General features: G+C 37.1%; 1 protein-coding gene across 1 annotated transcript; it reads left to right on the top strand.

Moving 5' to 3' along the window:
• The first annotated feature begins 15 nt into the window (after positions 1 to 15).
• On the top strand, positions 16 to 13,996 carry UTP15 (UTP15 small subunit processome component). The gene is made up of 13 exons (XM_024563602.3): positions 16 to 171; positions 2,578 to 2,750; positions 3,974 to 4,066; positions 4,161 to 4,345; positions 5,448 to 5,626; positions 6,204 to 6,329; positions 8,025 to 8,160; positions 10,019 to 10,103; positions 10,958 to 11,107; positions 12,004 to 12,105; positions 12,552 to 12,685; positions 13,114 to 13,172; positions 13,669 to 13,996. The coding sequence occupies exons 2-13, from the start codon at positions 2,661 to 2,663 to the stop codon at positions 13,884 to 13,886; spliced, it is 1,557 nt and encodes a 518-aa protein (XP_024419370.1). The 5' UTR covers positions 16 to 171; positions 2,578 to 2,660; the 3' UTR covers positions 13,887 to 13,996.
• Positions 13,997 to 15,040: the final 1,044 nt, after the last annotated feature.

The raw sequence follows: 15,040 nt of genomic DNA, 5'->3' as shown, positions 1-15,040 counted from the left end.
CATTGGGCGACAGGCCTGGCCTTTCTATTTGCCTTGTGTCCCAGCGACTCCCTTTAGGGTCCATGTGGTTTTCTTCAGGTGATTCTGGACATTCCCAGGAGGGTTGTGGCGAAATCCAAGAATTTTCCTTGGAGTCCGGGTGTCTGCGTGGACCCTTGGGGTCCGTCGGAGGTAGGTGGAGGAGGCTCCCGATGGGGATAACCCAGACTCATGTCGGGCCTTCCTTGGTATCTGGCATGCTCTTCTGGAGCTTCCCAGTCTCCGCAGAATGAGTAAACTCCTTAGACAGCCCATGAGGTTCCCCTCCACTTCAATTCACCCCAGATTTTGCTCCCTTTCGATCACATCCTCTCACACTGTCCACCTTTATTCGTACCCGGAGTAATCTTTAACCCTGCAAGGCAATGGGCAAATTTCTATCTGTCTATGCTTTTATGAGGTTTTCTGAGTTTCACATGCTTTCTCCTCTGCCCCCGCCTTTGCGCCCATCTTAAGAGGTCAAAGCTGTTTTAATACCAAACTTCAAAGCCCAGCTGAAATGCACACTTTGAATATTCCTGGGAGCCGCCCAGTTGGGGTTGAAGATCTCTTCTGAGCTCTCAGTACTCTATACTTACAGAATATATCTGATATTCTGCATTATAGTGTAGTTCCTATTACTCATGTAGTCCCAGTTTCTCAGGTTCTGACCTGTCCCGGATCATGTTTTTCCTTTTCATTTTCACAGCACATCATGCCTCCGTGCCTTTGCACTGTGTCGTTTACCCTCCCCTGCCAGTGCTGTTTCTCTCTTTCGTCTGGCAAACCACCGCTACTGCTCCTCAGTTCTTTCTTCTAAAGTTTTAAACCACTTCTCTCCCAACAAAGTTATATGCTCCCTTGCCTATATACACTAGCATGGGGTAAAGCCCTGCAGGCCAGGTGTGGCCTGGTGCCTGTTTCGGGGTAGCCAAGTGTGCCAAGAATGATTTTTACAGATGAACATTTGCCGTCTATTCGATGGTGTGAAACACTAACTTTGAATCTGAAGAAAGTGAAGTATTATCCTCCTCCTCCAAAGAATCCTATTTTCATTCATAAGTAAAAAATTGAACTCATAACTATTTTGGGGACTTCATTAATAAAAAGAAATGGACGTTTTCTTTCTACTTTATAAGTAACTACATAATATGCTCTATTTTGACTGTGGGCCTCAAATCCTAAAATATTTATCCTAAAAATATTTCTGGCCCTTACAGAAAAAGTTTGTCAGCTCCTTTCTATAGCAATGTTCATCTTATAGACACCACTTAGGATTTTAATTTTGTGTTTTCTTATGGAACCCAGCGTGACACTTCCTTTACGTTGTTCCACAGTCTTTGAGCACTTAAAAAAAAAAAAAATCTTCCAAACACAAAATGTTTACTAAAAAAAAATGTTTAGTTTAATCACATATGTGATTATTTGCATTGACAGAAATATGCAGTCAAGTAGGATTATAGAAGACAGGGCCCCGACCCAGTGTAGGGGATCAGAAAAGTTTTCCTAGGGGATGTGATCCTTGAGTTGAGCTTTAAATGATAAATAGGAAGTTGGTCATTCCTGGCAGAGCGGACAAATGAGCAAAGCCATTGAGAGAAGAAAGAGCGTGACATGTTAAAAAGTACAAGAGGTGAAGCTGGAAAGGCAAGCAAGGGCCAGGGCACAAAGGGCCTTCCATGCCAAGTTAAGCAGCTTGGACCTTCTTTTCTGGGCATCATTGGGCTTTGTAGCAAAAGCCAGATTTGCACAGTGGTCTGATAACCCTGATGGCTATTTGGAAGATGCATGAGGGAGTTAGGGAGACTTTATGTTGCACTGTTTCCGTAGATGAGAGATCTAAATTAGGGCAGTGGAACTAGGTGGAGTAAACATGAAGTTTAGACATATTTGGGAGGTAGAACCAGCAGATCTTTTCAGATGTTAGAGGTACGAAGGAAGGACAAGTCAAGGCTGATTCCAGATTCCTAGCTGGTCTAGTCACCAGCTGAAATGGAGAACACTGGAGTGTGTGAGGGTACAGAACATGTTTTCTGGTCATTGTTTCCCAATGCCTAGAACAGTGTCCTACACACTGTAAGTACTTGAATGAACAGAAAACTTTCTCCCCTTTTAACCATTGATTACCATGATTCATCAGAACAGCCTTTAAAATATATTGCACTTATATATTTTGGTGTTTTTGATGCACTGTTCTCAGGCTTTCTGGAATGGATGATGAGTTTTACCACTGGAGTCATTCATCTGATAAAATTGCATCTCTTTTGCAATTGAATAGTTCTGGAAAGACATTTTCACTTAATTACACGTCAGTTAAAAGTTTTAATCAATTTTTATCCTATTCTCTCACTTTAATTTAGAATTTAATTTTAGAATTGCAGTACGGTATCTCTGTCTGTATTCTTCCTGCTTCCTTTAGATTGTTTCTTCTGTGTTATCATTAAATGGTTTATTGATCACTAAGTTACCACAGAGCCTTTTGAAAGGATGCAAAGTAAAAATCATAACTATGTATATAGGTTTATAAATAACATGTATATAAAATACTTTCTTTTTCAGACATAAGGCAGAGTCACTATAATCATTTCTAACACCAATTTCAAACTACTTACTTTTGGATAACAGCCCAATTATATGAAATTATGTCTGGTTATAAGCCTGCAGCTATTCAGACATATCCTATACTTGGTGAAAAAATCACCCAAGATACACTGTATTGGAACAACTATAAGGTAAGTGTTTACGTAAATTTCTCAAGCATGTGTTATACTTTGGATACTCTAGTAGAGAACGAATCACTAAACATAATCTATCAGCAGCTTATAGTTTGGACAGAAAATTTGATATCAGATATTTTCTTGGAATTTTATGTAAAAGTCCATGCTGCTTAATCAGTGTAACCACACAAATGCCTAGCACGGAATAGATGATTAATCAATGACAAATGAATTAAATTTTAGAATTTGAATCTCATATGCAAGGGGTTGTTGGTTTTTTTTGCCTTTCTTAATCTAAGGAGGAAGTAATGCAAAATTAATTTTTCTAGACTATAAAGAATTACAATTGATTATTTTTTTTAATGAACAACTAAATAGAAAATGGTAAAAGATTGGGAATGGGAGGTTAGTGGAAATAGAAATTTAGTATATGTGAGCAGAGGAAAAGAAATTTAAATGGCCAATAAATGTAAATATATTCTTCATTCATAATTAAAGAAATGCAAATTAAAACAATAATTTGGTTACTGTTTTTTATTTTTATATCGGCACAAGTGAAAAATTTTGATCATTCCTACTTGATGGAGAGAAACTGGTGCAAACTTTCTGGAGGGCAATTTGGAATTACCTGACATGATAAAAATACCTTTCAGCCTTGTAAATTCCACAGCTTGGAACTTATTCAATGAATACACTCCCCAAAATTTGCTAAGATATATAAATAAAGATGTTCATTGAAGCATTATTTATAATACTAGAAATATTGAAAAAAACCTGTGTCCATTAGAATGGACTGGTAAAGTAAATTATGATGTACCCTATAATGGATGATAAATCTATTGCTTATATTAAAAGTTAGCTAAGATGCAGTATTAAGTGAAAAACAAGCAAGGTGCGGAACCGCCTGCATGGTATGATCTTTGTGTCAGCTAAATACACTGTTCAATGTATGTAGGTATAGGCGTGACGTTTTTCCCAGTAGTAATCACAGGAAACTCCAGCTGAAGAGAAAGAGTGGAGTGTGACTTTCCAACCCTATACCTACCTACTTTAATGGCAACAGGGATAGGATGGGGTGATGGGATTTGGACCTTTTGCTTTTTTCATACTTCTGTATTAAGTACACCCTAGTAAATGTTACTAAGAACAAAAAAATGGCCAATAAGGAATTATATAGGGCTTGAATAGGGATTACCAGTTGTAACTCTGTTAATACTCTATTATTTTTTTTTATGAAGACTCCTGTTCAGATCAAGGAGTTTGGTGCAGTGTCAAAAGTAGACTTTTCTCCACAGCCTCCATATAATTATGCTGTCACAGCTTCTTCAAGGGTAAATACAACATTAAATTTATTTTTCTTCTATATAGTTTATATTTACTACTGATTGTGAGCCATCTGGTGATTTTATGTTTTTTATCATTTAGATTCACATTTATGGCCGATACTCCCAAGAACCTATAAAAACCTTTTCCCGATTTAAAGACACAGCGTACTGTGCTACTTTTCGACAGGATGGCAGACTGCTTGTGGCTGGCAGTGAAGACGGTGGAGTTCAGCTTTTTGACATAACCGGGAGGGCTCCCCTCAGGCAGTTTGAAGGCCATACTAAGTAAGAGGCAGTTGTAAAAACTTGTTTTTTAATTGAGGTATAATTAACGTACAACATTATATTACAATAGCTTCAGGTGTACAACATAGTGATTTGACATGTGTATATATTGCAAAATGATCACAATAAATCTAATTCCTTTTTTTTTACCATAGTTATAGATAGTTGGTTTTTATGTGTCCTTTTTTGTTTTGTTTTCGAAGCTCTATTTGTTTTCTGGGCTTTGAATAAAAACATGGAGAAGATAATCTATACCTTATGTACTTTATTTCCTGGTTGTTCTAGGACGGAATCTATATCCTGGTTCAGTCCTAAGGTCTAGTTTGATGGTGCTCATGAGTTCCCTAGAGTTGTATGTGACGTCTGAGGAAATGGGTGTGTAGGAAGACACCCTGTAGTGTTCATTAACTTCCCAGAGAGTTCCGTGACCCGATGGAGATTATAAAGCACTGATCTAAAGGCAGCCTCACAACTATTAGTGAGAACTTTGTAAACCTGGACTGTACTAGAAATTCTCACATGAAGTCAAGTCAGAAGGTGGATTCTTCTTGGATTTAGTATTTTGCCCCTGCAATTTCTTTGATTCATGATTACCATTGTCACTGTAAATTGCTATTGATATAAAATCTCAAGTGTTTTTTAATGTTGTTTTATCAGGATGGTCCTACTCCATCAGTGAAACATTTAGAATATAACAGAAATACACCTACTATAATCTTACTTAGTGGCACACCTTAGAATTTTTTAAAGAAATACCCATTTTGAAATTTTTTAAATTAGAGTACCTTTGTAACAACATTTAGAATATTTACTTTCATTGAGCAGCTAAGTAGAATTCTTAACATATTAGAAAATTTTAAGGCTATTGTTTATTACTATTCTTATTAACTTCGTAATGCATGGGTATTTAAAATTTTAAATTAGCTTGAGGACAAACACCTGTTTTAAAGATTTTCTCTCATGATTTCACCCTGCAGTTACTCTTTGAAACTGAACTGCTTCTTTTTTCTGCCTTTCGGTCATTTGGGGAAAAGGAGTGCTTTATAAGGTGCCAAGAATATAATTTTCCCGTTTTTTAATGTAAGGATCCTTCGTCTTTCAGAGCAGTTCACACAGTGGATTTTACAGCTGACAAATACCATGTGGTCTCCGGGGCTGATGATTATACAGTTAAATTATGGGATATTCCAAACTCCAAAGAAATTCTGACATTCAGAGAACATTCTGATTATGTGAGGTGTGGATGTGCTAGCAAATTGAACCCAGATCTCTTTGTAACAGGTTGGTAAACTTTTTTTTTTCCCTCCTGAAGTTGATAAATGTATTGTGCTGGACTTCGATAATGCTTTGGGACTCTTTTGAGACAGAGGAGTTTAAAATATTTTTATAAAGAAATACGTTTCTGGGTATCCATTTGTTTTATTGTCTTTTTCTTCTTTGGGTGACTATTCATATTGTCCTCTAAATGTATGTGGAAACATCAGGCGGCCTTAAAAACTTACATGAGATAGTCAGAACTGTGATGGGTTTAGTACTCTGATTTCCGAGCCCCCAGCAGCCGATGCAGTTCAGTGTTGGTGGGGCCTGAGCAAGATTCCCAGATGATTCAGTGGTGACAGAAGCCTGAGATAGGACTAGTTTAAGATTCTGTGTAGGATAGTATCGTGCTTCTTCAGAAAGAGACAGTGGTACCAAAGTTTGGAAGTAGTCTATCTTTATGAATTTACATATGTCTTTTAAAAATTTCATCTAAGCTTTTCTTTTAAAATTTATGTTTGAGTACACATACAGGCACACACACATACAGCTTTTACTTTTGAGTAGTGAAACTGACATAATACAAAAATTGACATTTTAGGGTCCTACGATCACACCGTGAAGATGTTTGATACACGAACAAACAAGAGTGTGTTCTCTGTGGAGCATGGGCAGCCCGTGGAGAGTGTCCTGCTTTTTCCCTCTGGAGGTCTTCTGGTATCAGCAGGTACTTCTTTTAACAATTTCTTTCACCGGTATTATTGGTCTTGAACCAGGTAGTTTATCAGTTACTTTTTATAATTTATCAGTGTGCATTCGAATGGTCTATCTAGGTTTTTGAGCAAACAGTTGGTAAGTGGGCCAGGCAAGCAGTCATCATTTACTGAGTACCGAATGTCAACCAGACACTGTGCTATTATACATGTATATTGTCTCTGATACCCTAGATGAGCCTACAGGTAGTTAGTTTTCTCCCTGTTTTGCAACTTTTATTAAATAAATAGAAGTTTTAACTAATTTGTTTAAGGCAAAGTGGCAGATCTGAAGTCCCAGAATTGGAGAGCCTGCTTATGTCCTTAACCCAAACAGGTTGTACAACTGCTGTTATTCTTACCTGAGACATCTGTGGCAGCTTTTGAAAACACAGTGTTTTTAGGATCTAGAATCCGACTTGTCTCTTTTCCTGTGACTCTTGATTAAAATGGCCTTAGCCCACAAATAGCTGATAGTGGTGGAGGAGGAGATGATGTGAGGTCAGGAGAGGCCTTGGTACATTTTTCATCTATTTGGAACTGAGGTATTTTTTGTTATGTTGGTCATAGTGCATTTTCAAAATTATAATGGAAGAAGTAAATTAGCTGTTCATTTGTCAAGTCAAAATTAATGTGTTGACCTTAGAAGAATACATAGGTGGTATGTATTCTTCTAAGAATACTGTATAGCATACACATGGCTGTGTGTAGCCTTTATTTCTTAATTCTGAAATTATCTTGTTTTATACTCTCTTTCCCAGCACCTATTTGATTTCAAAATAAGTTGATAACATTGTCAGGCATATCTATTTGTCTTGCTATTATTTTGAGAAATGAAAAGTTCAAGGTGAACAGGGACATTAGGTACCTGTATGTGTCTGGAGTTATGTGACCTTGAGTAATCCTTTAACTTCTGTAGATCTTGGAAAGATCTACAGAGAGGTTGGGCTAGATCAGTGGTTTCAAACTGTAGTCTCTCTCATGAGCTGCCACGTGTGAGGAGGCAGGGACTGTGAACTGGGCCCAGGCCCTGTTGCCCCATCAGGACAGGTAAGAAATTTGCTTCCCCCACCACAACCCCTTTTTCTGTTTTACCTATTAGACTTCAGCTTAATGTTTCATGAAAAGAAAAGATGGTGTATTAAAAAATTCTTTTAAATCATTGGACTAAATTGCCTTTTAGGGTCCTTCCAACTCTTAGGGTAAGAAGTTATAGGGAAGTTTTTTGGTTTAATTGGGATTCGCAAAATTCTTAGGAGATAAAATCTACATTACTTCCATGGTTTTACATTTCTTTTGAATGACTTTATTATCATTTTCTTTTCTTATTTTATTTTTTTATTTTCAGTTACAGTTGTCCCATCTTACTATAATTTTCTTAAAATCTTTTTTCATTTTACTTTTCATTTTACCAGGTAGTTCTATGTACTTTACAAATTTGGAATTATTTAATTGTCCTGCCAGTTCTGTGAGGTAGAACTCTTCTTGTCATTTACACACCCAGTAAATAAATGGTGGACTCAGCTTTGAAACCAGGCAGTCTAGTCTGGCTCTGGAATCCCTCGCTTAACCTCTGTGCTGCGGAGTGTCCAGTGAAGAGAGCTTTTCAGATTTTTAAGACTTTTAACCTGTAGGTGGAATATCAAACTAATGATTGTTTCTTTTTATAGGAGGTCGCTATGTTAAAGTCTGGGACATGCTAAAAGGGGGACAGTTGCTAGTGTCTTTGAAGAATCACCATAAAACCGTGACATGTTTGTGCCTGAGCAGCTCTGGGCAGAGGTTGCTGTCTGGTTCGCTGGATAGGTTAGCATTTTAATTTTCCTTCTTCATCATTTTTAATACACGAGTATTTACTGCTAAGGAAATGAGTTATTTCTGCAGTATTTGTGGTAAAATAAATATTCTGCCAAATAATTTCCATGAAAAAAAAATCCGTAATCCGTTCAGTTGAAAATAGTTTTGAGTTTTTGTTTATATATAACAAACTTATTGTCTTCATTGATATAGTTTATTGCTTTAACTTATATACTTAAGGGATTTTATTGAGCCAAACATCGATCTTTTAAAATAATCTATACTCTAGAGTTTCTCTTAAAATCATTATTGTATATTTGTATATTTTCAAATAGTTATGAGTATATATGTATATATTCTAGCGTATATTCTTTAAAATTTAAAACTTCATGTAAAAATTTCTATATATTAATATGGTCCAATTATCTATTTTAATAAGTATTAATACTCCATAGTTAATGTTCTAGAATAATGCTCTCCAGTAGAAACATAATGCAAGCTACATTTCATTTAAAATGTTTTAGTAGCCACATTAAAAAGGTAAAAAAAAAACTAGGTAAAATCCAAATTTAATCCAAATGTATCTAAAATATTTCAGGATATAATCAATGTGAAAATTGAGAGCCTAGAAACAGTCTGAGCGTGTGACACATGCCCTATGATACCAGTAACATTGTACAGTGGTGGGAGTGACATACACCTGTGTTTAACAGAAAACTGTTTTTACACTGCCTCAGCCCTAAAATTTAAATTTAAGTTAATTAAAATTAAGTAAAAAAAAATTGGGTTCTTAATTTTCACTAGCCACATTTCAGGGACTCGCTAGCCACGTGTGGCTAGAACTGTGGCACAGTTGTAGAATTCACTTATACTCATCTGCTCTTGGTCGTTTTAGTTCCATTATGTTTTTCCCCTGTTACTAAAGACATGTGTTTTCAGTCTGTTTATTAAAAAGTATACATATTTTAAAGCTAGAAAGCTTTTCTAATGCAAAGGAATTTATTGTGTAAATATACAGCAGAGTAACACCACTCTAATGGTGTTACTAGGCAATTTGGGACTTAATTTTTAGATGTGTCCCTCAAAAGCTAAATAAGGTGGCTCTACCTGTAGTTCTTCTCAACCCAGAGTGATTTTTGTCCCCCAAGGGCTGTTTGGCAGAATCTGGGGACATTTTGGTTGTTGTCACAACTTGGGGGCGGAGTGCTGCTGACATACAGTGGGTAGAGGCCAAGGTTGCTGCTAAACATCCTGCAGTGCACAGAGCAGCCCCCACAACAGAGAATGGTCTGGCCCTAAGTGCCAGTGATACTGAAGCGGGGGGAGCCTGCTCCTTTGGCTTCCCGTGTGCTTTAATTGGCACTTCTTTACTCTCAAGTTTTGTCTTCAGGCAGAGTGGTTCATGGTCTCTCCTTCTGGTGGCGAGTCAGAGTCTTTATTTACACGTTGTGGATAGTCCTAATAAATCATTCATTTTTGAAAGAGAGATTCCGCCCTGGCTGGTGCAGCTCAGTGGATTGAGTGCTGGCCTGCAAACCAAAGGGTCACCGGTTCAATTCCCAGTCCAGGGCATGTGCCTGGGTTGCAGGCCAGGTCCCCAGTGGGGGGGCAGGTGAAAGGCAACCACACATTGACATTTCTCTCCCTCTTTCTCCTTCCCTTCCCCACTCTAAAAATAAATAAATAAAATCTTTAAAAAATAAAAGAGAGATTCAGTGGCATATTAGTTTGTAATTAATATTACTAATTGTTTATCTTTATTGTGTAAATTTTAATATTCATATATTAAATTTTTCAAAAAACAGAAAATTTGCATTTTATACTCATTTCCAAGATGATTTGTGACAAAGCTTTCTTTTTTTATTAGGAAGGTGAAAGTATATAGCACAACTTCCTACAAAGTAGTCCACAGTTTTGATTATGCAGCTTCAATTTTGAGTCTTGCACTTGCAGTAAGTACTTTTAGTTCCTTTTAAAGCTTTCACTAACCTTGCCTGTTAAATGAAACTAAAATGGAATGTTAGAGTTTATCTTTGTATTTGAATAAATCTTATTGTCTTCCTGCCACATTAGACAATTAAGACATTTACTAGAATATGTGACTTGTCCCAGGAACTTAGCATGCATTCAGATTTAGGTCCTACTTACTACATCGCTCAAACAAGTGCAGTGCTATAGGCATTGTTAACACTAAGGGCAGGACCTGGGAAATTGATACATTTCTCTTCAAAACATTTAACTCAAGGGTTAAGGACTTTTGAAATTAAAATTGACTTTCTGAGGGAAAAAAAAACAGTAGGAAAGGAGGCTTCAAAATGAAATATCTCCATTTTGTTGACCACTCTTTCTGGAATGTCCGCTGCCAAGTTTCGTGAGCCATTGAGGAAGAGGATATTTGAGTACATTAGATAGAAATCTCAACTGGGAGTGGAAAATCAAGTATTTTCTTGGCAGGACTGTAGAAAAATGATGTCACTACATAATCCTTCTTTCTAGTAAAAGGATGCAGAAAAAAATATTTTAGGATTTTCCAAGACGTCATTAACTGTGTAATATAATACAAACTGCCAGTGATAATTTGTAGGAGGTGTATGGTCTGTCAATATAATAGTGTCCTGGAGGAGAAAATGATTTGGCTTCACTTTTTGCTACACCATTGTTAGGCTGAGTGTCTGTATCTGAACATAGACAGATACTTTCTCTTGGTGAAAGTATCGGTTAGCAACAAATGCGTTATAAATGGCATTTTGAAGAAAAGGCAGGATGAGTTAGGCATAGACTAACTTGTTTTTCTAATTGCTGTTAGCATGAAGATGAGACAATAGTTGTGGGAATGACCAATGGGATACTGAGTGTGAAACATCGGAAATCTGAGCCCAAGAAAGACTCTGTCCCCAGAAGAAGAAGGCCTGCGTACCGAACTTTCATTAAAGGAAAAAATTACATGAAGCAAAGGGTATTTATGTATTTCTTCTTCTCTTTTTCTTTTTGGTGAAATTTGTTAGAGTGGCCAACTTTTCCCATGCACATTACTGGAAAGTATAGTTTATATGGCATTGAATTTTATTTTGTTTTTTCTACATCAGACTTATCTCCAGGTTGCTAGGTTGGGGACATTACTAGTAAGGAATGGAGAATTAGCACTACTTTATTTAACACCCCCAGTCATAACAACGTCATAGCGCTTTACCGTATCCAAAGCAGTGTCTTTCACACACCGATTTCTTCTAAACAACCCTGAAGAGCAGTAAAGTCAATAATATCCCCATTTGGCGTCTGAGAAGATGGAGAGACACATAAAGGAGTTGTGGTGGATCCAGAGCTTCATTACTGGTAACCAGGATTGCTGACCAGATTGCGGTTTCTCTGAGTCTTGTTCTCTCTTTCTACCAAATCGCATTGCCTACCGTGCGAAGAGATTTGAAATTAGTAATGTTTTCCCAGAATTGAGGTATTGTGTATATTGCAAGTTAAGTAATAGGAGAGTAAGAACACAGCAATGTGACAAATTACTCCATTTTCATTTTACCTATATTATAGGCATATGACCATTATTCATAAATAGTATAGGGGCACCTGGTATAAAAAATACCACTATGAAAAAGTTTATTATTTATTTATTAAAAAAATTTTAAGTAGATTTGTAGAGACAGAGAAAACCATCAATTTGCTGTTCTCCTTATTCACTGGTTGATTCTCGTGTGTGACCTGACCAGTGACTGAAACCACCATCTGGTGTATTGGGACAACTCTCTAACCAACTGAGCTGCTTGGTCAGGGTGAAAAAGTTTATTTTGAATGGAATTCCGTACAGGTGTTGACTTTTCTCTATAAATTTAATTTTCAATGCAGGATGACATTTTGATCAACAGACCATCAAAAAAACACTTAGAATTGTATGACAGGGATCTGAAAAATTTCCGGGTCTCCAAAGCCCTTGACAGAGTTCTGGAGGTGAGTGAGGAGTGACAGAGTGCGTGCGTGTGTGTGCGTGCGTGCATGTGTGTGTGTGTAAAATGCATCTTTTTATTAAGACTTTATTTTTTAGGGCAGTTTTAGCTTCACAGCCAAAGAGAGGGGGAGGTACAGAGCTATTCCATATATCCCTGACTCCTCAACATGCCCAGCCTTCCCCATTAACAGTTGGCCAGTTATTACAGTTGATGAACCTACAGGGTTCATTATAGCCTCCCCATTAAACAGTTGATTAATTATTATAATTGGTGAGCCCACAGGGAGCATATTTTTAAAACAATCATTTCATTACTAACCCTGATACTACCATGACTCAAAACTGTGAAAGTAAAAGCATTTAAATATGGCAATTGTTAATAAGTTCCAAGTCTGCAATTTTTCTTGTGCTGTCTTGACTGCTCATGTTGACTCTGAACATTTTCTAGCCCAGCTGTACAATAAAGACACCCGAGATTACAGTTTCCATCATAAAGGAGCTAAACCGAAGAGGAGTCCTGGCAAATGCCCTTGCCGGTCGGGACGAAAAAGAAATCAGTCGTGTCCTTAATTTTTTGATAAGGTATGTTTTATATCTATGAAACACATATTTTTGCATCTAAAATCCTTTATGTCCAAATGAGAGACATTCACTTTTATTTTTTAAAAGATTTTATTAATTCTTTTTTTTTTTTAGAGGGAGGGGAGGGAGGGAAGGAGGAAGAGAGGGAGAGCAACATGGGTGTGTAAGAGAAACATTGACTGGTTGCCTCTCCTGCACCCCCAACTGGGAACCTGGCCCGCAACCCAGGCATGTGCTCTGGCTGGGAATCAAACCAGCAAACTCTTGGTTCGTAGGCCCGCACTCAGTCCACTGAGTCATACCAGCCAGGGTGAGACATTAACTTTTAATTTGATCTTTGTAGAGAACTAGCAGAACAACTCAGTAAATCTATTTTATGATTTTTTTTAAAAGCTGGCAAGTTTCAATAAACAGTTTTTGCTTTGTAGGAATCTCTCCCAGCCAAGATTTGCTTCTGTTTTGATCAATGCTGCTGAAATAATTATTGGTAAGTAGTTGTTAAAACTAAAAATATCCTAGCATGCTTGCAAAGGTGAGATATCAAAATATGAAATTAAATTTGGAACTCAAGTCAAAATATCTCATTTGTATCAATTCTTCAGTGAAGATTTTTATGGAGAAAACAAGTTATCTGTACATTTTAATTTGGAGTGAAATGTCTACAGCTTCCTTGACTCCGAATTGCGCAGACTAGGGTTATTGTAATAATTTTTTTTTTTCTTGAGCATTTACAGTGACCATGACTATTTTCTAATGGGAAAATGAAAATAAGTCAGAACTTCCATGCTATACTTTTTATAATTAGTTCTTTTTGAAACACACTTATTGTGTTGTTTACTTTCTGTAAACCATGAATTGTAAAATAAGTACATATTTTTCAGTGTCTTTATATTTAATAGTCTTATGCTTTTTCTAAATATTGCTGCTCTTTTATTATTTACAAAGATATTTCTAGTTAATGTGTTTTCTCTCTTTGTTTCTAGATATATATCTGCCTGTGATTGGTCAGTCACCTGTAGTTGATAAAAAGTTTTTGTTACTTCAAGGCCTTGTAGAAAAAGAGATTGATTACCAAAAAGAACTACTAGAAACCTTGGGGATGATGGATATGCTTTTTGCTACCATGACGAGGAAAGAAAGCACTTCTCTGTTGCAGCAAACACCTGCTGAGCTTCTGGAGAACAAGAAAGTAGAGTCATAGCGCCTGCTTCGGAAGACGCATAAGATCTACTAACTTGAGATAGAGTTGACTCTATTAACTGTAGGAAAGAGAATCTCTTTACATATTTTAAAAAACTACTTGTAGAAGCAGTCTTTGGAAGAGACTGGAATAACTATGATTGGAAAATAAGTAACTGTTTTATGACTTGGTTTCCCACGTCATGGTTTGAAGTATTCCGTGGCATTTTTGGCTAGAATATCTCAATTGTCTTGATCATCGTGCATGTCCACCTTGGACAAGTCGACACTAGTTTTAATGCAGCTGAGTTCTCTTATCAACATTTGGGTAGGCATTCGGAACTGGAGAGAGGGTTGCAACTGGGAATCCAGCCAAGGGAACAGGCCTTTATTTTTCAGTCCTGTTCTGGGAGGTGAAAACAACAGAACAACTGGCAACACAGATTCTTTAATCAGTGCCCTTGGGATTTCCAGGCACCAGCTGAGCTCGCCACCCCCTCTCCTTGATGTCATCCTTTATCCTAGGTCCCATGTTCTACTTCAGCTGGTAGCGGGACTGTCGCTGTTTCCTGTGTGGCAAATCACGGGCCAGCTCTGAATAAGTGATGCCAGTTCGACATGGATTCAGAGAGAGCGATGAGGCAGATTTGATACTTAAAAACTGCTCACCACCCAGGTTTTCTTTTTATTTCTGTTATTTCTTTCATCTTGACTGCCCTTATCAGAAGGTCTACAACTATAGACCTTATTGGACAACATGGTTTTTTTCTTCCTCTTAATAGGCAGTCTTTCTACTGATGAAAATTTGCCATTTCTCTTGTAATAAATAGCCTGTCAGCCTTTTACACACGTTTGGAACCTATGTTGTAGCTACCTGCCTCTCTGGAAACCGTTTTCTTTGATCTGTATTTAGATTTTTTTTTCTTTATACAGTCATCTTGTGTTTCTGAACCCCAAGCCTGAGTAGCTGGCTTTGGAAAAAAGCCTTATTTTTTTAAAAGTTCAGTATAAATCACATTTTTTAATAACGAGATTCTTTCTTCTTTCTTGGTTTTCTGAGATGTATCAATTCCTGTTGGACAGTCACTGGCTGTCTTCACACTTGGCACCTCTCCCACCTTCCCCAGTTCCTGTCCCACCCCAAGTAGTTAATTATCTGAGATGTAAGGAAATACA

This window comes from Desmodus rotundus, chromosome 1 (genome assembly GCF_022682495.2).
Source record: "Desmodus rotundus isolate HL8 chromosome 1, HLdesRot8A.1, whole genome shotgun sequence".
NCBI classification, from domain to species: Eukaryota; Metazoa; Chordata; class Mammalia; order Chiroptera; family Phyllostomidae; genus Desmodus; species Desmodus rotundus.
This window is presented reverse-complemented; position numbering and strand designations above follow the sequence as displayed.